At 48.1% G+C, this 23,304-nt stretch overlaps 1 protein-coding gene across 1 annotated transcript in view; it reads left to right on the top strand.

The window, feature by feature from the left end:
• Positions 1–22,343, top strand: part of LOC126540154 (monocarboxylate transporter 12-like) — a 117,618-nt gene extending 95,275 nt beyond the window's left edge. Inside the window, exon 8 of the mRNA XM_050186941.3 lies at positions 20,876–22,343. Coding sequence (XP_050042898.1) covers positions 20,876–21,057 — 182 coding nt within the window. The 3' untranslated portion in view covers positions 21,058–22,343. The remainder of the gene's footprint in view (positions 1–20,875) is intronic.
• The last annotated feature ends 961 nt before the right edge of the window (positions 22,344–23,304 follow it).

Raw genomic sequence — 23,304 nt, 5'->3', positions numbered from 1 at the left:
CATGCCGACCCGTCGCCCAGCGCACGTACGCTTGGAAGACGGACATTTAGCGAGCCCCCAACCACCGCCCGCTCTACTATCACTGCGGAGAAGCCGGTCATGTGTACCGCTGATGCCCATACCGGGAAAGGGGACGGCGATGTTTCGCCGTTAACGCGCCGCGAGCGCAGATTGGCGAACGACCTCGCGATATCGCCTACTACCTCGCCATGACTCAGTGGAGCCCTCGAGGACCGTCCCGTTCGCCGTCGCCCGGCCGCTACTTGTCGCCGCAGCGCCGACCATACACTGGCCCAGCCCGGGGCCGGTCTGCAAGCCCATATCCAGAAAACTAAAGCAGCAACCGATGGAGGTGCTGTTGCTATTCGTCGAACTGACGATGATCCCCCGCCGCTCACGAAGACGCCGAAGAAACTACCTCGACAACATAACGACACGCCGCCGGCGCGACGAAGTCTGGAAGCAAAGAATACGCCGACGAAAGGCGACCTGACAATGCCACGTACCAGCCACAGGCGAACGAGTAGCAGTCGTGATCCGACGCCAAGACCTAACTCTAACGCATAACAAAGAGCCACCAACCTCGACTTGCTTCTCGACGGCCACGCAGTCACCGCCTCAGTAGACACAGGAGCCGATTATTCCGTCATGAGTGGACCTATCGCCGCCTAGTTGAAGAAAGTTAAGACTGCATGGAAAGGCCCTCCAATTCGAACCGCTGGGGGTCACCTCATCACGCCGACTGGAATCTGCACGGAAAGAATTACCGTTCATGACCGGACTTACCCTGCCACCTTCGTTATCATCGAACAGTGTTCACGAGACGTCTTTCTCGGCATGGACTTCCAGAACCAACACGGCGCAATCATCGACCTGAAGTCGAAGTCGATAATGCTGTCGGAAGATCGTGCGATACCGCCGGAGAGCTCTCGTAGTCACCACGCCTTAAGCGTGCTTGAAAGTCAAGTCAGCAACCCGCCCCGCTCCAGCATTGTCATTTCCGTCGGCACCGAAACACCGGCCCACGTAGAAGGCGTCATCGAGGGTAACCAAGGTTTATTGCTAGCGCGTGAAATTTGCGTCGCAAGAGGGATCGCTCGACTGCATGGAGGAAAAACTAAAGTGTTGCTGACAAACTTCAGCCGGAAGTTCAAGCACATCAACAAGGGCACCACGATCGCGTACATCGAGCAAATTCTGGAAACCAGTAATGCGTTTGTCCTCTCGGATTCTACCGCCTCTACCCTGACGACCATAGTTCCCGAACTAGACTTCGACATCAATCCAAGTCTCCCCATGATTAAGCAGCAACAGCTCAGAAGTCTGTTCCGACGATAAAAACGCTGCTTTTCGACCTCATCGAGGATTCAACAAACACCAGTCGCAAAGCATCGCATAATCACTGAAGAGTGCGCTCGACCACTCCGCCAGAGCCCTTACCGAGTTTCGACGCTAGAACGTGAAGCTATAAGAGAACAAGTCGACGAAATGCTGCGCGACGACATCATCTAGCCGTCGAAAAGCACGTGGGCATCTCCTGTAGTCTTGGTGTAGACAAAGGACGGAACCATACGTTTCTGCGTCGATTATCGTCGACTTAACAAGATCACGAAGAAGGACGTATACCCCCTTCCACGGATAGACGACGCATTAGATCGGCTCTGGAACGCAAAATACTTCTCGTCGGTCGATCTCAAGTCAGGCTACTGGCAAATAGAAGTCGACGAGAGAGATCGGGAAAAGACCACCTTCATCACTCCACACGGCCTCTACCAGTTCAAGGTCATGCCATTCGGACTGTGCTCGGCGCCTGCAACGTTCCAGCGGGTCATGGACACGGTGTTAGCAGGATTGAAGTGGCAGACCTGTCTTGTCTACTTGGATGGCGTCGTCGTCTTCGCCGGCAATTTCGACGGTCACCTTAGCCGGCTTGCGACGGTACTAGAGGCCATCAAGTCATCAGGGCTCACTCTGACGCCGTAGAAGTGCCGCTTCGCTTACGACAAAATTCTGTTCCTAGGCCACGTCATTAGCAAATCTGGATTCTGCCCCGACCTGCAGAAGACTGCTGCCATCGCAAAGTTCGCACAGCCCATCGACAAGAAGGCAGTGCGTCGATTTGTTGGCATGTGTGCCTACTACAGGCGGTTTCTCAAGGACTTTTCACGCATTGCTGAGCCGCCGACACGTCTAACTAAATGTGGTGTCGAGTTCAAGTGGAAACTGCCGCAGGCCGACGCATTTCAAGAACTCAAACGACGCATGCAGTCGCCCCCAGTTCTTGCGCACTTAGACGAGGACGCCCATACCGAAATCCACACTGACGCCAGTAGCTTAGGCCTCGGTGCCGTCCTAGTACAGAGAAAAGACGGACTTGAACGCGTGATAGCTTAGGCTAGCCGGTCTTTGTCAAAAGCGGAAGGCAGTTATTCTACAACCGAAAATGAATGCCTCGCCATCGTTTGGGCTGCAGCGAAATTTTGCCCTTACCTATATGGCAGGCCATTCAAAGTCGTCAGCGACCATCACGCCTTGTGTTGGCTAGCGAATTTAAAGGACCCTTCAGGACGGCTGGCGCGGTGGAGCCTAAGACTGCAAGAATATATCACTGTAATCTACAAGTCCGGACGAAAACACTCTGATGCCGATTGCCTATCACGCGCCCCCATCGACTCGCCGCCGCAAGATGACGAGGATGACGAAGCCTTCTTTGGCATATTAATCGCGGAAGACTTCGCTTAACAGCAACGAACAGACCCGGAGCTGCAAAACCTTGTCGAGTATTTGGAAGGGCACACCGACGTTGTCTCTAAATCATTTAGGCGAGGATTGTCTTCGTTCTCGCTTCAAAACAACCTACTAGAAAAGAACTCACCAGTCCGCGCCAACTACCTTCTTGTTGTTCCCTCAGGCTGCGCCCAGAAGTATTGCACGCCCTACATGACGATCCAACCGCTCGAGACCTCGGATTCTCCCGGACACTATGGAGGATACAAGAAAGGTATTATTGGCCGCGCCTGACCACCGACGTCGCCCGTTATGTAAGAACATGCTGAGATTGACAACGACGCAAGACACCACCGACAAGGCCAGCGGAATTACTACAGCCAATCGAGCCTCCTTGCTGACCGTTTCAGCATATCGGGATGGACTTGTTGGCACCCTTTCCGACGTCAACAACCGGAAATAAGTGGAGCTTCGTGGCGACGGACTACCGCGCCCGCTCCGCTGAAACGAATACACTGCCGAAATGTAGCGCAGCCGAAGTGGCGAAATTCTTTGTCGAAAACATCCTGCTGCAACATGGCGCCCCAGAAGCCCTCATCACCGACAGAGGAATGGCCTTTATAGCGGAGCTCACCCAAACCATTCTGCAGTACAGTCAGCCAAGGTACAGGAGGACAAATGCCTAGCACCCACAGACGAATGGTCTTACGGAGCGCCTGAATAAGATCTTCGCCGATATGCTAGCAATGTAGGTCTACGTCGAACACAAGACCTAGGATGCCCTCCTGCCGTTGTTAAGAATGGCCGTACGGGGTGGCAACGTGCCAGCTTTCAGCCCGCTGCACGTGTTGCAAGCCCACCAGACAGGGAGCCCTTCCGAGGACTGCTGACGGCCGGCAGCCACGTGGCGCGCGGTCAGTTCAGGAATGTGGTACTCCGCCGCGCCACACCAGACGGAGCACAGTTCTACGAGGTCCTCGGTCGTTGACTCCGGAGCCTTTGTGTGTATGGGCTCGAACGTGTGTGCCTTTGTGTTTGTGAGCCATAGTGCGGTGCGGCGGCGAGTTTACAATGCTTGGACGAACCTTCCCGACCATTCCTGCTCCGACCCACCTCATCCTCCAAAAAGGCGGGTCATCTTGAATGACGTCGAACTATGACGTCGAGCAAGGGCTTATAAGCAGCGTTTGCCGGCTGCTAGGGTGTGCTCGTGTCGTGCTCGTTGTCGGGAGCTGAGTGCTCTGTCATACTAGAAATGTAGGAGTGAGCTGTGTGCTCGTAAAATGTTTGCTGTATGTTAGTTTTGCGGGCTCCATATGGGAGTCGCGCTAGTCTGCCAATGTACCTCGTGTTATAAATGTAAATCCTGCAATTAAAGCCTGATCGCCTAGTCCTGTCGGCCCAAGTTCATCCCGACAGCTACGACTGCCAAATCCGACAACTGAATGGCAGCGGTGAGATCCGACTACGGCTCCTAGATCGGCCTACGACTCGGAGACAGCAACGGCAGCTGACGGACGTTGGCACATGGTGACCGTCCGGCATCCTGACCAAGTTCGAGGCGACTTGAGATTGACCACCTCTTGCAACTGACTGGATACGGCGGGGAAGGACTGGTGATATGGTGCTGCTTCAGTGGGTAAGCGTTTGGTTTTGGCTGTAAGATTTACCAGGCTTCAATTTCTCTGTGTTTTTGGATTTGATTCGCTGGGATCTTTTACTTGTATTTTGATTTGCGTGGGTATCGCAACAAGTATTGTGTGACAGCAGAGCCAAAGCTTAAAGTAGCGACCATGGTCCTAATGTGTTTGACGACAGCTGACCTGTTGTGGTTGTGTGAGGAGATCGGGGTAAACGTAGATGAGAACTTGAAGGAATCAGAAATTCGTAAGACAATTCTCGAAAGTGAGAATAATTTGAAATTCATAGAGCAAATGGGCAAACGAATTCTAAGTAAGAAACGGGAACAGGAAGCAATTAGGCAAGAACAGGAAATAGCTAGGCAGAAACTAAAAAGGGCTTCGCAGGAAAACGGCCTAACAGAAGTAACGAGGCAGTACATTGATGCATTGAACAATGAGATTCAAGGTTTTGAGCAGTCAATCGAGCGAAGTCAACAGCGGCTTGAGAAATCTGTAGGCTGGACGCAGCGAAAGTGGGAGGAAGTAGACAGCAGATTTCAGTCGAAAGCCGACAAAAGTAGTAGTACCTGTGAGAGTAGCAGCACGTTCACAAGTGAAGTCGAAGTGCTAGCAGCTAACGAAGCCTTAGTGGCAACAGAGGCCGTTAAAGGCCAGAGTGAGAGCGACGAGGTGCTGTGCCAACAGATGACTGTAGAGACAGCTAGGTCAGCTGCGAACAAATTGGCACAGTTACCGCGCGTGTGCGTCGCATCTCATGGTAGCGAGGTCGTTAGCGAGGTACAGAATACTACGGACTTGACAGACGCGAGCACCCATGTCGAGTCAGATCTGCGTGCAGAAGTGAAGTGCGAGCTGGACGATGCAGTTGAGAATAGTTCTCGGGGTGGCGAGCTCCGTAGCTCACGAGAGAACAACTGCATTGTTTAGGGATTGGTGCGGCTCTCCGCCAGTCTAGATAGCCTAGATAGGGATGATTCAGTTGTTAATCATTCGGACTGTGCGCGTGAGACAGCGATCGATACCGACAGGCTGTGTGCAGATGCACAGCGTGAGCTGGGCAATGCAGTAGAGGGCAGTTCGCAAGAGTGCGAGTTGCAGAACTCGAGTAAAGCCTGCTGCATTGTGCCAGAGTCGGTTGAGCTGTCCGCCAGTCGAGGCAAAGTGAGAGTAGATTTAAATGTAAATCACTCAGACTGTGCGGGTAAGAGACCGATCCGGGCCGACGAAATGTGTACCGGCCAGCACGAGGCGCGAGATGACGGCATGAAAGAGAGTTCGAGGAGAAAGCGCCGCAGAAAGAAGCGCCGAAAAGATCGGAATGCGGTGGCTAAAGTAGCGAAGCCAAAGACGGCGAGAGACCCAGAAGGGCAGGGCGCGGAGAAAAGACAGGTGCGGTCTTCAGGGACGATGTTGACGCATCAAACACGTTCGAGCCACCGGTCAAAAGGGGACCGAGAAGCTTGTTCTGCACGGACGCGGACAAAGGGCACGGGGCAGTCAAATTCCTCGTCGTTCCGTCGTTCTCTTCGAAGCTCAGCGTGCAGTACAAAGAAGCGCAAGGTGGCAAGGCGAGACCAGGTGGGGAGTAGCGACGCGGTCAGTCGAGGTCATGTTGAAAGCGGGGCGCGAGGACGCAAATTGGCAGGAGACCGTAACGTCTTGGGGGAGCTGATAGTGAGTCAGCCCTTTTGTTGTTCCTCCGTAGCCAGAGTAGCTTTTAAACCGCGACCACCTCGGGTTCGGCTGAAAGTATGAGTCAGTCGTAAGCAATCGGGAACGGGAGGCCAAGAGCTTCCGTAGTAGTGTTGTTTTGTTTTATTTTTGAACATTTGCAGATTTTCGCGATTTGAGACTAGGATTTCTTTCAATAAGCAAGGTATGAGCTCTGTTTATGTTTTGTTTGAGAAGCTCGAGATTTGAAAGACGCGTTTAAAGTAAACCTGTAGCCTCGCGAGGTGTTCATTAATAAGCATATAGGCTTTCTTTTTGTGTATGCGTGAGTAACCTGAAGGTAAAGGTTATCGTTGAGAGGCCTATCGTAACGCGCGTGTGTGTTATTTAACCTTCTTTCTTTTTAAGTGTTTTTGAATTTTCTAAGGTTAAGCGCGTAGATTTTCAGTAAGGGCGTGATTTGCACTGAGAAGAGCTCTTAGGTCCATTAGCGCGTGTCCTGTGTGGACGGAAGGAAGCAGAACGTTTATGACTGGGTTGCTCGGGGGTGTCGAAGGCAGCCGTATTCTGACTTCTCTAGTACGCGTGCGAAGAGCTAGTTAGTAAAAGACACATTTGTTCGAAGGTTCCTCTGTGATGCGTAAGTTACGCAAGTGTGGTTGTTGGTTTAAGGAATGTGTCCTGTGTGGATTAAAGGAACAAATGTGAGTCAGCGTGATAAAAACTTTGTATGATGCAAGCACGTGTTCGGAATAGGGACCTCAAACTTAGCGCGTCTGTGATGACGTACCTGTGGAGTTGGCCAGACGGTTCAGTGGCAGCAGTACATGAGATAAGTACGCCACTGTGATAGGGTAGGAACAGGCTGTTCGCGAAGTTATGCTGCTGAAGTTATGATTGAGTATTGGTGTTTGAAAGGCTTCGGTTTAATTCTGCGTAAACCTTTACTCTTGTGCAGCGCGACGGTCGGGTTTGGTCGAACTCAGGAGGAACGTGAACGCTCGCTTTGGCGGCACGAAATTTTGGGGCAAAATTTGGGATTCCCAGTTGAGTGACTTGCATGGAAATTGTGATAGGAGGCCTGGTGGGTTAGCAGCTAATTCCGGGCGTTTGAACGCTGAGCGGTATTGTGTTGCCGGGTCGACTCTTCTGTGCCAGTTGTTGTAAGATGGTTGAAGGCATTCCGAGTACGCAGGGGTTGCAGAGAGCAAAGCCGTCATCTTGCTCGCCAGCCATTCTCTTCCTGCCCAGCGGTTGCCAGCACTGGCCAGGCGAGATTTTCCGGGCCATGGAGGAGCTGTTAAGAATGGCCGTACGGGGTGGCAACGTGCCAGCTTTCAGCCCGTTGCACGTGTTCCAAGCCCACCAGACAGGGAGCCCTTCCGAGGACTGCGGACGGCCGGCAGCCACGTGGCGCGCGGTCAGTTCAGGAATGTGGTACTCCGCCGCGCCACACCAGACGGAGCACAGTTCTACGAGGTCCTCGGTCGTTGACTCCGGAGGCTTTGTGTGTATGGGCTCGAACGTGTGTGCCTTTGTGTTTGTGAGCCATAGTGCGGGGCGGCGGCGAGTTTACAATGCTTCGACGAACCTTCCCCACCATTCCTGCTCCGACCCACCTCATCCTCCAAAAAGGCGGGTCATCTTGAATGACGTCGAACTATGACGTCGAGCAAGGGCTTATAAGCAGCGTTTGCCGGCTGCTAGGGTGTGCTCGTGTCGTGCTCGTTGTCGGGAGCTGAGTGCTCTGTCATACTCGAAATGTAGGAGTGAGCTGTGTGCTCGTAAACTGTTGGCTGTATGTTAGTTTTGCGGGCTCCATATGGGAGTCGCGCAAGGCAGCCAATGTATGTCCTGTTTTAAATGTAAATCCTGCAATTAAAGCCTGCTCGCCTAGTCCTGTCGTCCCAAGTTCATCTCTACAGCTACGTCTGCCAAATCTGACACCGTACGTACATTCGCTTACAACACGGCGGTGCAAAAAACAACACAGATCACCCCGTTCAAGCTGGTTTACGGTAGCAACCCGACGACGACGCTCGACGCCATGCTGCCGCACGTGACTCACGAAGAGAATCTTGACGTCGCTACCTATCTGCAGCACGCCGAAGAAGCCCGACAGCTCGCCCGCCTACGGATGAAGAACCGGCAGCGTACCGACAGCCGACTCTACAACCTCCGACGACGCTTCGTCGAGTAACAGCCCGGCGACCGTGTTTGGGTTTGGACCCCGATACGCCTACGAGGACTGAGTGAGAAACTATTGCGACGCTATTTCGGACCCTACGAGGTCATTCGACGCATTGGCGCACTGGACTATGAGCTCGTGCAAGACGGCATTTCGCATTCACAGCGGTGCCGCGCACGATCTGAAGTGGTCCACGTGGTGCATCTTAAACCATTTTACGGACGCTGACGAACTTCCTTATTTTGTTGTTCTCTTTGCTACGGGTGTTTATTTTTATTACTTTCGTTTGCAGCATCGGGTCGATGCTTTTTAAGAGTGGGGTATGGACACGTGTACTTGTCCGTCTTTATCGGGCGACGCGTTTCACCGCCTAACAAATCTTAGGCGGTGAAAATGTTAGGCGGGAACACGCTCGTCCCGTGTTCCTGCTTGTCCCTGTGTCTTTCTTGCGCTATGTATCCCAGTTTGTGCGCATCCCACCAACACGCCCAAACTTCTTGCCTGCTAACGAATGTTATCGCACAGCGCAGGACGCACCTGCACGTATCGGAAGTTTCTGGAATGTTATCTATGCTTCCATCCGCTGTCTGTGACCGAACCTTGTGTAATCTGAACGCATGTGTGCGCGACGCGAATAATGTAGAACTTTGTCGAAGGCACGCGGGTCCCAGCGATTACTCTGGTACATTCGACGACTGATGTATAAAACCCGACGTGCTTGAGCCGCTGATCATATTTTCTAGAATCGCTGACTGTGTTCGCTGTTTTCGCTGAGCATTGAGTGTAGCCTGTTTTTTCTGGGCACAGGTTCGCCCAGTACTTTTGCCATTCAGTTTTGTTGTGTGTCCTCAACCGTCACTACCTCGTGACACTATCTTGCGCACCACCTTAAAATGAATATGGATGATATGCTTATGGATTAAAAGCATTGTTACTCGCCGACCCCCAGAGCACATCGCTATGTTTTTGAGATGAGGCTTAGCGCTTGATTAACAAGGTATGACTAGGATCTCGTTTTTCAAATTAGCCGGAAATATGCATTCTGTGCTAATATTCTAAGTTGTATGAGAAGCGTACAGGCATTTATACCACGGTGAAATGAAGTCTTCTGAGTCTCATAACAAAATTACACTTGACCGGGTGCTTAGCTGTGGACTTGCTAGAGCCTTCAAGCGTGCTTCCATTAAATATGTTCATGAAGATGGCTAACCATATAAACAGCCCGAATGCGATTGCAATTTATCCGAGATAGTGCTAGGACGGACGCAGTACTTGCGTTTTTCAACAGCGGTGCCTGTTAAAACGCTTTCAAATTGCATATATAATTCTAGTTACAGTTTAATTATAACTATATTGTTTGTTCTCGTTTTAACGACGCTGCAGTAACAATGAAAGTACGTGCAAATAACCCTTGTTTTCGGTATTTTCTTTTCTGCAGCTCCCGTATGGTTTTCTAGAAACCTGTAGAATAGCACAGCCGCCCTTAGCTGTACGAGAGCCTGAAACGCTCTTGTCACCAGCCTTTATGCGACGGATCCACGGCCTCCATAGGACGTTTGCGACGCTCTACCAGTAGAAATAAGGCGGTTGGTGCATATGGTATACGACTTCAATTGACAGGATGACCTACATTTGCGCCTCATGGACGTGGGGGGCTCTGGCTAACCATTGAAAGGCAACGAATACTACTGTGATTACAGCTGCGTTTCAGAATGCAATTAAACGCATTAAACACGCAATTAAACACGCAAGAATAACTTCACCAATACAAGACAACGCTCCCACTTATATACACATGCTAAGAGTCACCTCAGCTAACAAAACATTACAGCAACCTTTCGACCACTGGACACATCAATAAGTTACTTAACAAACCTATAGTTCTTTAAGCTAACGTTCCAGGCACAGAACAAGAAAAGTGAGGTCGCGAACAAGTAAAGCGTTCACCATTGTGCTGACGGCCTCCGAGATGAACTCGAATTTAGGGCGAGTACAAGTAGGTTAATCCAGAGGTCGGAGGTCGGCAACCATGAGGCTGACCGAATGACGGGCTCGATTGTCGTGTTGCCCTCGAGAAGCTGTCAGAGATGGGCATTCGCAGCGTTTGCAGACAGCACGCTGTCCCGAGCGGAAGTCCTTCGTGTCCAAGCTAAGGTATCAGGCACGTCGCTCTTACGTGCCTCGTCGCCCAGATTTAGGAGAGTGAGTGGAAATTCGAGAGTCAGCTAGGTTGAGGCCTCGTGAGCCCGGGTCGAAGCGCCCGTCAAGCTCGAACGTCTTAATCGTAGCCGTCTTCCACTGTTCCAACGGCCGTATACCCCCTGTTATCGCTCTTTGTCTATTTTCCTCTTCGTTGGTACACCGTGTAGCTCGCTGATTAAGGCTTGTTGTTGTGGTACGCTCGCGCCAAATTGCAGGAGCACATCATCGCTGTCGTCTTCTTTACTCGTGCCATACGACGCGCGAAGCTAACGCATCACGACTACACATATACGAATACCAAAAAAATAGACGGTGGGATAGTCGCCGCTTCACTTTAATTTGCGCAGAATAGCACGGGTCATGAGGAAGTTGTGAATTCAGCTCCTAACAGCGTCAGTGTCCTTGCTGGGCTGTAGCTTCCATTTTTTATCGCTATTCGTAAGTTTCAGTTTTCACAAGGTTATTTACAGTATGCTTTCCTTGCTTTCATTCTCTGTACGCTCTGTTCGATTGCTACTAAGATTCAATTGAGCCCACTGGTTCTGCTGATTCTTCTCAATGTTCGGTCACTGACGTCCGCGATATCGCCAGTGGGGTTTCTCTTCACTTAATCTTTACCTTCCCTTTCCCTTCCCCAGTGTAGGGTAGCCAAGTGGGCTCAGTTCTGGTTGACATCCCTGCCTTTCAGTTATCAGTTTCTCTCGTACTCGCTCTCTCGGCCATTGCTTGTCAGAGCCCTTGAGTGCATTCGAACTATATATAATGACGACGTGAATAATGCTACTGCGGTTGCATCTCATTAGGGCTTGCACAGAACATATTACATGTAAAAAAATAATTGCAATCAATGACATTTTAGCTACTTTCGGAATTGTTAATTCGATCAATTTCCCTTCTTTGCGCGGTAACACTCACTGTAATTTCAATAACTATTTTTCAGCAACCATTTTCCTTAAAACAGTGACTTTATTGACAAGACAAGTTGTAACAGCCGACATAGCTTTCGGCGCTTGCATTTCACTGGAAGTAGAGCAGAACGGCCCGCGTTCAGGCAAACGCGAGCGCTCGCTATTTATTCATCATCTTAACACTCCACGATATGTTTACCGATGAATTGAACCGGCGCTGCTATGGCTTTATAGCGAAGGATAGGCCAAGCGTGGATGCAAAGAAGTCACTTGCTTACAAGTTGTAAGCTTTTCATGCGCACTTTTCTGGAAACACTTTCTCCGAGCCCCATCTACTATACGCGCCGTGCTCCATAGCGAAACCAGGCGCGAGCATGGCAGATCTGTGCGACTACAACGATTCTGCGCCAGCTGCTCGTACTTTAGAGCGCCGCCCTTGACTCCAGCGCGTACATCTTGCTCGCTTTCAGTGTCGCTACAGATGACTGCACAAGCAAACGAGGGAAGACGACCTGCGAAAAACTTATAAAGCAAATGGATAGAGAGGTTAACGTCTGCACGGCTGCAGACGACGCACTGAAAGAGGCAGGCCAACAAGTTGGGAGGAAAGTAACGTCGATTACCTTTGAATAATTCCTCAATATGTTTCATGCTATCTCATACTCAATAGTGATTCCTGAAATACTTTCGTGGGGCCGTAATCGGTCGTTGTAATGAAGAGCAACATTAAAGTAAGTGTAATTGATCTGGTTAGATTTTGCTGTGGCGTGCACAAATACCGTTTGAAGTAAACATTGTGTGCAGCGCGATTGTCGAGTGAATTTTATCGGAAGAGCAGCTAGTTTAATAATGCTCTTAACAACACGCTCTCGCGGCAGACTTACATCGGCGCCTACACACCCACTACCGCCGATCACTCGGTACGTCACCGCCTCGTCCGCGCCTGTTTCAGCTACCATCAACCCAACAGCAGGGTTCGAACGCTAGCAGTTGCGTGATCCAGGCGCCTCATCAACGCTTATGTGCGCACGTTCGCCCAACGTGTGTAAGCGCTCCTATTTAGTGACCGTTCAATAGGCTCTAGCCAATAGGTAAATGCAGGCCTCGATAGGTGGCGTCGCGTTTTCCAATGCAGATAATAGAAGACATGGGCTGTGTTAAACTCACGATGGAGAAAGGAGAAGTGCGTAAAATCACATATATTGCATTCAACTTCTTATTTCTATGATGGCGGTGACAGGTAATCTAGGCGCAGGTAAAACCATCGAACAGTAAATGAACGCACTGTGAATTATAAAAGAAGAGTGCAGCGTACAATAGCACTTGAAGTGCAATTCTGAGAAAAAAGAATTCTGCAGATCCCAAGCACTGCGGAAATGGAGGTTAGGCAAAAAAATTTGCAGGCAGCTGCCTATGACGCATTGATGGAGTTCCGCGAAGCGTTACCAGGTAGACCAACGTGCTAACGTAAATCCAGTATTTTCGTCTTGGACGAGCGTGCAGCGAACTAGAATTAGGACGAGAGCGCATGTGTGTGATGACTGCAGCAACACCACGACGATGACCGTAACGACGACAGCATGATTTCTACGAACGATTGAATGTATGAGAACGGGCGGCAAGGAAGTACGACATCGGTAAGAAACGTAGAATCTAAGCGCTCACGGACAGGACCTAGTGGCATCACTTGGAGGACACAAAACGGTGACTTGACGGCGAAACTAGCTAAACCTCAAGCCCGCGTCCTTTCCTAGCCAATCGCATGAGTGGCGTAGTGAACAGCTTGCCTTAGCTAGGTTGTGATGACGCTGTCATGGCGGAATTTGGTGCAGCAGGAAACAGCAGGCCTCTATGTTTGGTCAAGCGCCCTGCTAACGACGACAAGAGCCGTGAAAGTCCGGCCCGAGCTTCGGGAGGAACGAGGAGGGGGCACGTTGTCGTGTGCCTCTCGAGTATCAAGGCTCGAGGTAAAGTTCCTTTTCAATCGCTGTTTGAACGGATGAATCCACAGTTGTTCTGCTGGATCAACGGATGTACTGCTGCCGAGATGCCGGGATCTTGTTACGCGTACCACGTGGCTCGAGCGCAGGTAGCACGCCAGAATCAGAGGTGAGAGTCGAATTACGAAGCTGGAATCACGATGCAACGACCATCACGGCATCATGAACACGAGCGGACAGGGTGTTTCAGCCATCACCTTGAAAACGTTTTATAATTTACCTGTGGCAGGTGAAACAATTCTAATTGATTAGCCAATCTTCTCGTAGAGGCGGACATTACTTGCGCGAAAAATTGAAGTTTCGGCTAAGTAACAAGGATTCATAATTAAGTTTTTAACTAATTACTATAACACATTTTGCGATTCTCAAGTTATAGCGGACGAGACTGCGGTGCATGTGCACTTTAAAAGAATAGTGTGAATGATACCATTTACGAGATATGCACCGTCATACTTGCGGTAAAATGCTCTTTCATTCGACATACTTTGCTAACAAAACGTCGTTTTATGCATTGAAGCGGGAAAGTAACTGGAACGCCGCTGTATTTCTTCACAATGTTCGCGAAATAATATCTCGAAACTGGTGTTATCCTGAGAATTCCTTCGAAGTGCATCCGCCTTGCGAACTCCCCGGCAAGAAGCTGTAAATTCTTATATGTCATAAGGCAATTCGTCAAAAACATAATTACTGGATATACTAACTAGTCGATTATTCATTTTATTTTTTTTTTCGCGCCAGTAATATGTCCGTCTGTTTCAGTAGACCAGCTCATGACCAGAATTGTGGTACCTGCCAGAAGCACGTTTTAAGAAATTTTGAAATTGCTCGCTGATAAGCCCGCCATCTCCAGCGGCCCGAATTAGTAGACAAATTAAATTGGTCCTCTGGATCGGCATGGAGAAATAGAGAGAAACGGGGTGGGAAAGGCAAGAAGGTTAACCGGAAGAGATTCCCGTTTTCTGCCCTGCACTGGGGGAAGCGTAAAAGAAAATGAAAGACGGAAATAGCGGAAAGATAAAGCAAATGCACGAAACAAAATAAATCGAGGAGGTGCGGAAAGTGCGTCAGTACTAGAGTCTCTATGATAGGCCACTCCATCGCAAGAACTTCAGGATTCCCTTGATCGACTTGTGGTATTACGACTGTATAAGTCGGTGCTCCAGGACTGGCTCTTCCGAAAGCGGCGATCGTCAAGATTGGCCTGCGCAGTTGCGAGTGCCTTCCTGTGTGCGCTGTATCAGGGACAACAGCGAAGGACGTGCCCAATAGTTCTCTCGCTGCCGCAGTGGTCCCACGCAGCGCTCTCACCCCTTTTGATGAAAAAAGCAAATGACGTGATAAAAGCCACGCCAAACCACAGTCGGCAAATTACTGTTTTCTCGGGTCGGGATATTCCAGGTGGAGGACACAGTCGAAGACAGGGGTCCAGTTGATGCAGACGTGTGTGCTCGAAGGTGTGTTCCACAGCGGTTGTCTGGCATCATTTAGAAGCACTAGAAGTTTCTTTGCTGCATTTGACTTCGACAGTGACATTGGTTCCTGCACGCCGTCTCCGTGAGCAGACCGAGCAGCTTCTTTGGCATATTCGTTGCCCATTAGACCACATTGGCTAGGGAGTCACTGCAATATAACGTCGTGTCCTTGCTTTGCGAAGCGAAAAAGGAGCTCTTGGATTTCCAGAGCTAGCTGTTCGTAGGATCCATGGCGTAATGCCGAAAGCAAGCAATGTAGAGCTGCCTTCGTGTCACTGAAAATGTTCCATTTTGAAGTTTTTCTTCATGATTAATGCGAAGTGCGCTACGAAGAGCGGTAGGTTCCGCAGCTGTCTATGTCGTCTTGGACATACGTTGGCGCTTTCGCAGAAAAAATCACTTCTGTTATCTGTCGGAGCTTGTCTAGCGCATTTTCGCGGGTCGTATTGACAGGTAAGACATTCTTAGGCGTGTTTAGTCGGACCTTCTCAATTTTATCTACAGCTATTTCCTCAAGTGCAAAAAAAAGGGAGAGGGCTTGCCTGTTTAATCCTCCAAGCCTGATGGAAAGCCTCACACTTATGAAGAGGATGGTGCGCGGCCAGCGCCCACGTTTTGCCTGCATGGTTGATGTACTACCAGGTAATGACTTCTTGATGAGTCTCCTTTGGCACTTTACCTTTTCATCGACACTATGGTGCTGGACGAAGTGCCTCGCTTCCTTGACGAGCTTGTAAAAGTAGAACTCTGGCCTGGCGGCAGGCACATCGTCCATGGCCACGAGAACAGGAGCCTCAGTGGCGTATTTACTACTGGTAAAGCAGGTACACTATGTGGATGAACAGCTTGCCGTAGTAGATTTGTGGCCTCATGGAGATTCCGCGTCCATAGCCGCAAAGGCGGACGCATAAAGCGCCCCCGAAATTCTCGAAAATTGGGCGGAATGTAGCTAGCCGAGAGAGATGCGTTCTATGTGTTTTTGCGATACTATCATGCCCAGAGTTTTTGACATGTTCAGTGACATTTGCCATTTGGTAGACCATTCGAGTATTTGACCTAAGTAATAAATAAGCCTTAGTTAGTCAGTTGCGGACATTACTTCAGTAAAAATGACACAATCATCTCTGCACATAATTTGGCTTGAATTGGTGGGTCTGTTATCAAGAAGTTGATGTATATTAGGACGAGAAGAGGTTCCAGCACAGAATCCTGCGGCACACCGGAGTCAACCTCACATATTATAGACTGGTTTTCTTTTACGCTAACGAACTATCGGCGATTTTCTAGAAAAGCTCCCATTCATTGCACGACTTTGCAGTTACCTAGCATGAATCTTAATATCGATAATAGCTTCATGGGACTAGCCGTACCGAATACCTATTTAAAATCTAGATGAATTATATCGACTTCTCTTCGATTAAGCACTTCACAGATGAAATACTCTGTTTCCACAAGTTGTGCTGCTCTCGAGAGGCCACTGCGAAAACCGTGCTGGAACTGACCGAAATCATTTTTGCTCATAAGAAATTCTGTGATGTGTTTAGATACCACGTGTTCAAGAATATTGCACGGTGTGCACGTTAGCGAAATAGGCATGTAGTTGGAAACACATTTAATATCTCGGCCTTTCTGTATTGGAATTATTTTACTTTATTTCCAATTGCGAGGTAGAGGCCCCTACGACAGGGATTTTTCAAAGATACCTAAGAGGTATTCGGCTATCCACTCTGCATATCTCATTAAAAATGCATTAGGCATGTCAGCAGGTCCAGACGATTTACATTGTTTTAGATTGTGAAATTTTTAAACATACCTGGTTCAGAAGTTCGCCTAGATGAGGAAAACCAACGATAAGATCAAAGGTCGTCTACTTCGCCATTGTCTGTAGTGAAGACACTGGAGGATAAATTGTAAAGCTTATTTTCAAAATCCTTTTCATTAGTAATAAAGCCTTGAGTGGTACTAAACTCATAAGTTGTCTTTTTATCTTTTGAAAAATGCTTCCAAAATTTCTGGGGTAAGAACTTTGGCATTGTAACACTGAAATACTTCTCTCTGGATCTTTATTTTATCCTTCAATTTTTTTTCGGGCGCAACAATCTGTTCTAACAAATATAAATCGTGCGCTCGTTTGTACCTTGTTTTAGCTCATTATATCTTTCTTTTCAAATGGATAATTTCGCGCTATATGCAGGGGTTATGCGCACGTTTCTTTTTTTTAGCCTGTCGTGCACCAAGTGCGTTTAGTATTTGTGTACGAGGGCTTGAAGCGTTAGCGAAACATTGTTTATATCCGTATTTTGTTGTCGACAAATCTTAAACTCTTCGAAAGAAATGTCCAATTCGTCAAGTAGAGCCATATCGTCGGCCATATTGTAGTCCCTCTAAATCGAAACACTTCTGGATACATTTCCATTATGCTATATCAGGACACAAAAATACAACACAAATATCAGGACAAGGACAGATTTGCTGGCTTGCAAGGCACGAGTGCACTCATTAATAACTTGGTGAACACTCTGCGAAAAAACACAGTTCAATTACTGCGGTGGCAGACTGGCATTCCTAGTTCCCGGCAATATGCTGTCCCGCAATGCTTCAGGAACATTGAAATCACCTGCTGCAAAGACGTTCTTGTGTTGTACACGCAGGCAATGCACGAAGTCGTTGTCTCTCGATAGCTGCTGTGCTTGTCCCAGGTGGGCGATACACTCCACCGATGACAACTTCGTTTACCCCCCAAAAAATTTCCCACCAGGCTGTTTCTTCATCTAATGGATATTCAAATACCGTATACCGCAGCGTGCTATCAGTAAAGATCACCACGCCCTTACCTCGGCTGCTACGGTCGTTCCTTATCATATTGTACCCTCGCGGGCAGATTTCGTGATTACTAACTGCGGAGTGAATCGACGTTTCCGTCACTCTTAGTACATCAGGCTTGTGCTCGGTTAAAACATGCTCAAGTTCCAAGTTTTCACTTAAAACGATACTGGCATTCAAGTTGAGAAAGTGAAGCCTGCGCGTTTGGGAGTGTCAGTCACATATGAACGCACTTGTTCCAGCTGCTTTTGGGTCCGTATTTTGCTTTTACACCACGTAACGTTGCTTCTTGACGTCATCCCAGGCATAGGTGGTACCGTCAATCCTCCTCGTGTCGTAGACAAGAATGACTCTGCCCACTCTGCCTAGCCCCCAAAGCACTGTTCGACAGGTTCTGTGGCTTCTGCCTAACATCCCTTGAGTGGTCTTCATGAATAAAAATACCTATCCCTTGAAGTTTTCGAGCACTCCGAAGTACAGCCTGTGCTTCATCAAAATTAGCAAGACGCGGGCATATTGGCCTTGTTTTGCCTGAAGAATACGTTCCTATTCTGTGCAGGCGTTCCACACTCGTAACAGAAACATTAAGCTTCCCCAGAGAAACTCTGCCAAATTGCTTCATCTTTCAACTTCTCTGTTTCATTTTCTATCTCTGAGACGTCCATTACAAAGAGGTTATTGCTTCGACTGCGGCTTTCGAGAACTTCGTTTTCTTTCTGCATGCCATCCAAGCGCGTGCGTAAGTTTGAAATTTCCAATTCTGATGTTTCTATTTTCCTAGTTAGCTCAGGAATGCTAGACACAACAGTCTCAACCTTAACAACTTATGCTTTAGGTCGGTCATATTAGTCTTCATCCCTCTAATTTCACCCAGCACGCGAGGTTGCTTTCTTCGTTCTACGTGATTTCGTGCTACGACACGGTGCGCCGTGAGCACTTCCCAGTGACAGAGGGCGTGTATTTCCGTCCGAAGTCGTCGAAGCCCTCCTTACGGAGTGTCACGTAATTCACATCTCGATGTCATACCACCCACAAACGGGTTAAGTGAGCCCTTCAACCGCACACTTGGCAAAATGCTCACTACGTACGTCGCGTCCGACCATTCCAACTGGGACATGGTTCTATTTGTTACGTTAGCTTATAACATCAAAAGGTAAGCGACCACTGGCTTGTCACCATTCATTCTGTTGTATGGACGAGAACCATCGTGCACGATGGAAACTGTGCTACCGTACCAATCCGACGCCTCCGAATGCCGGCCCATTTCAGAACTCGCCAAGTACGCAGAAGAGGGCAAGCAACTTGCTCGCATTTTAACGGTGCAAGATCAAGCACAGCAACAGAATAGACACGACAATGGCTTGCCACTGCAACATTCCGTACTGGCTACCTCGTTTCGCTGTCGATTGCACCCCACGTCCCGGGTCTTTCGTCCAAGATTCTGGCTCAATATCATGCGCCCTGCCGCATCGCCTACCGTACGTCGCCAGTTAACTACGTGACCTAGCCTATCACGCCGTGTCGCGACATGCGCCGTCGCAGTCGCGACACCGTACAGTCAACCGCAAAAGTTTACGGGACGCAGGTTGTGCCAAGAAGCAGAATTTTCGCGGAGCGTGGTCACACAGCCTAAAATTAGATGTTCCAGCATGTAGTAGCCTTCGCCACCTACACAGCAATTCATTAAATACGAAGTGGCATGCCTTAACAGTGCAGGGATTCACATTTGAAGGGGAAACCGCATCCCGTAAATTTTGCTGTTGACTGTACACGTCAGCCGTCTCAAACCCAATACGATCCCGTTGTCATATCTTTTTGCCATAAGTCGGCAGGATCGCTCCTTTTCTCTCTTGGGGTCATTGTAATGAAGAAGAGCTCGAGCATCGCTCCTGTCGCTTGTCTGCTGAAGAGGAAGAGGACGGACGGCTCGGTGCTGCAGCTCGCGCTTGCATTTGGCTTGGTCTGCTGGGTTGCTCTCCGCTCGACCCGATGTGACTGTGCCTATGGCTTCCCGATAACCACTAATAAAGCCGGTTGCAATGGAAATGCTTTTGCTTGACATACGGACATGCCATGATATGCATTCGTGGCATTCTTGTCAATGATTTCTGACATGAATGGCATAAAATGTCATTATTATCACGAATGCATGCCATGGCACGCATATTAAAAATATATCAAGTTAAAGCAATGCATATCATCTCTGTATTCCTTTAATGTCATATCTCATTTATGACATCAATGTGATGACATGAATGTAATTCATCCCGGATGCAGTTAAACAAGTTATGCCTGAATATTAATGCCCTGCATGACATGACACATGTAATGACGCGATTGTCATAAATGACATGAGGTGATGGCTTCGTGGTCGTTTCTTTAACTGGATACGAATCAGGATATGTGTGACACGACATGCATGCATGACAGCAAGGATGACATGAAGCTAAATATTTTGGCATTATTGCCTGTCTGGTTGGGTTAATTAAGACTTTTAAGTGGTTGCAATTAAGAAATAAGTTTATATTTCCGGTGTTTCGGCACCAACTCGGCTCCTTCACGGGGGAGTGACGACGGGGATGTCGAGGCGCAACTGTTAAGCCTTCATGGTCGAGCTGGGGGAAAAGGAGGTGAGGGGTGAAGGAGGTGGTGTTGAGTTCTTGACTACTTCAGGACGGTAGGCTGGGCGCGCTCCAAGATGGTTAAGTACAAGTAGAGTGAATATAGCCTTATGGCAGGTTTCCTATGGACTGACTTAAGCTGTCATTTTTGTCGGTTGGTCTCGGTTGTAAGAATTCCAGTTTCTTCGAAAGCACAGACAGACAGGCAGACAGACATACAGATAATAGATAGATAGATAGATAGATAGATAGATAGATAGATAGATAGATAGATAGATAGATAGATAGATAGATAGATAGATAGATAGATAGATAGATAGATAGATAGATAGATAGATAGATAGATAGATAGATAGATAGATAGATAGATAGATAGATAGATAGATAGATAGATAGATAGATAGATAGATAGATAGATAGATAGATAGATATACGCAATGCGCCTGAATTATGCAAAGAATGCTTCAATTTGCTGCTTGGTTTGACGATCGGCGGTTGTGTAAATTGACCTGTATTTTTTCTGATTCCGCTAAACGATGCGGCATGGAATGGTCGCCGCATATTTATAGTTAGCAGTGAATACTCTGGTGCGACTACTTGTTGCAACGTTGACTACGCAGGTTACTACAGAGACCGGGGTTCATCTTACGCTGGCATGTACCTGCTGCTTGCCCTCGTCTCGCTGGCAACGAGCCTGCTCTGGGCCATCGAGTGCTTTGTGAAGTGGCGCGCCCAGAAGGCGACTGCACATGTCATTCAGAAGGCTGCCCCGGTGAATGAGATGGCAGCCTCGGAAGCATAGCTAGGGAGTGGTTTTTGCGCAGTAAATTCTGCACGTGCTGTGTGACCGTAAGAACAAGTGCGCCAACGTGAGGTTGCACACGCGTGCGTGACCATGACTGCACCAATGACCGTTCCTACCATGAACTGTTTTCTCCGACGAACACTTTCTTCTTGCGAACGTGGCAAAGACACGGAGGGAGTATCCGTGACTTGCATTCATGGAGCACATGAAAGGAAGAACAGAAAAAAATGAAACTTGTGTCACTTTGAACTCTTCCTGTGATTTCGTATTGTTGTCCGTCAGCATAACGCTAATAGGACACTGATGTTCGCGTGTCTCGCCGAGTTGCTATAGCTGAGAAAATTAATGATGTTTAGTCACTGGTTTCTATCACTGCGACTTCCCTGCTGGATTCGTAAATTATATTGTCATAAGGCCTCGTTAATATATATCCCCAGAAGTCGTCACGAACTTCTTGCAACAGATGAAATTAAGCAATGGTTGACAAAATTTCGCTTTAAAGGTAATGTCCAACTTAGGAAATTCCTTTAATCCTTTAAACCACACGGATGTGATAGATGGCTAAGAGCATTTTGAACATATCTCCTGCTGCTAAACCGAGAGTCATGACATATGAAGCCAACAACGACTTACACCAAGGGCAACATAGGAGAAATTACTTGTGCAGCACAAGTAATTTCCCCTATGTTGTCCTTGGTGTCAATGTTTGTTCTTATGATATGACTAATAAAAATTGGGCCCCTCAGTTAACCCCCTTTCTTCTCGTATAAACTAAAGAGGACAGACTGAAAACGCCCAAGTAATCGTTTTCATCGTTTGTCTTGCGCGAGTGCCTCTTTCTTCTGAATAATTTTACGTGCTATAATACCAGCAGTTTTCCTGCAGAAAACAGGATTCGCCCTCATGTTTTGCCTACCCCGTATGATAATTCGCAGACAATGCTGCAGAAGACGCGCGAGTACTGAGACCATGAGTCTTTTCGTGCGTTTCGTATTGCATTTGTGTTTTATCTGCGACGCTTCCTAAACTATATCTACCTCTCACAGTACCACTACAACTTGCGAAGGTAAGGCTGCGTCAACAAGCGTACTGTTTGTTTACTTTAACGCGTGCAGTATGCGACGTGCTACGATTTTCTTGCGAGCCCAATCGGAGCGCTGAGGCCGCTGGTAGCAGAAGTGTCACTCGTCTTGCTTGGTTGTAATCGTGTCCAGATCTGGCGACTCTTTCCCTGTAATAATTACTTAACAATTCGCAAAATAAAAGTGAGATAACTTCATTTATTTTCTTGGCTCAAACCGTTATCTTTCTGGTGTGATGCACTATATATTGTGGTACATGCCAGTAGTGCTCAAAGTATATGTAGCCATCGTAGGGGTTCCTGCTACTTATGAAACGGGGAGCGCAAAGGTCATACTTTTTCTTTGCGTTTTATAGTTTGCCAGGGAAGCTGTATATGGCTAGGTTGTGATGAAAACATTCAGTGCCATTCATTATAGGCATATAGTGTCTTGAGGCAGTGAAGTAATCTGTATGTATATGACAGTCAAGTCTCAGAGGCACTAGAAGGTCGTGTTTAAGTGCATCTCGGACGCAATTCCAAGAAATTATCACCAGCTTATTACGTCCTGTTACATTGGGCATTACACTGAGCAGAAATTTGGAGGGTGAAGAAGCGGGTCCAGAATAACCACGGAACAGCCAAAGTATTTAAAAGGAAGAGATCCGGAGGCCGACCAAAATGGTTTTCAAATATATTTACATTTTTGCTCCCCCACGGAAGCCTTGGTCACGATGTAACAGTGCAAAAAGCATGTGGAACGATGTGAGAAAGAAAGATGACGGTAAATATTTTACCCTTCTGAGCCCCGAATACAGCTATGGGAAGTAATCACTCTTCAAGATGTTTTTTATTGTGTACTGGTGTTTTGCATGTGTGAAACTTTTGTTACCTTTAATTAGTATGGTTAGATGGAAAAAAGACGAACATCTAGATACATGGAGAACTAACCTTGTTGTCGTCTTTGGTATGATATACCCTGCATTTAATTGGCTAAGCGCCAAGACGAAGATTGAAATACACGCAGTACATTGGCATGTTGTGGCTGCATCCTGAATTTTAGGAAATAGCAGACTTAGAAACACATTTTTTATTTTTTTTTATTTCAAGAAACCCCTAAAGGCCCTCACAACGAGGGTATTACATAGGGGGGTGACAAAAGTTCAACAAACATATAGAGAAGC

This window comes from Dermacentor andersoni, chromosome 2 (genome assembly GCF_023375885.2).
Source record: "Dermacentor andersoni chromosome 2, qqDerAnde1_hic_scaffold, whole genome shotgun sequence".
In the NCBI taxonomy this organism is placed as follows: domain Eukaryota; kingdom Metazoa; phylum Arthropoda; class Arachnida; order Ixodida; family Ixodidae; genus Dermacentor; species Dermacentor andersoni.
Note: the sequence above shows the minus strand (reverse complement) of the source record. Positions and strands in the feature narration are given on the sequence as shown.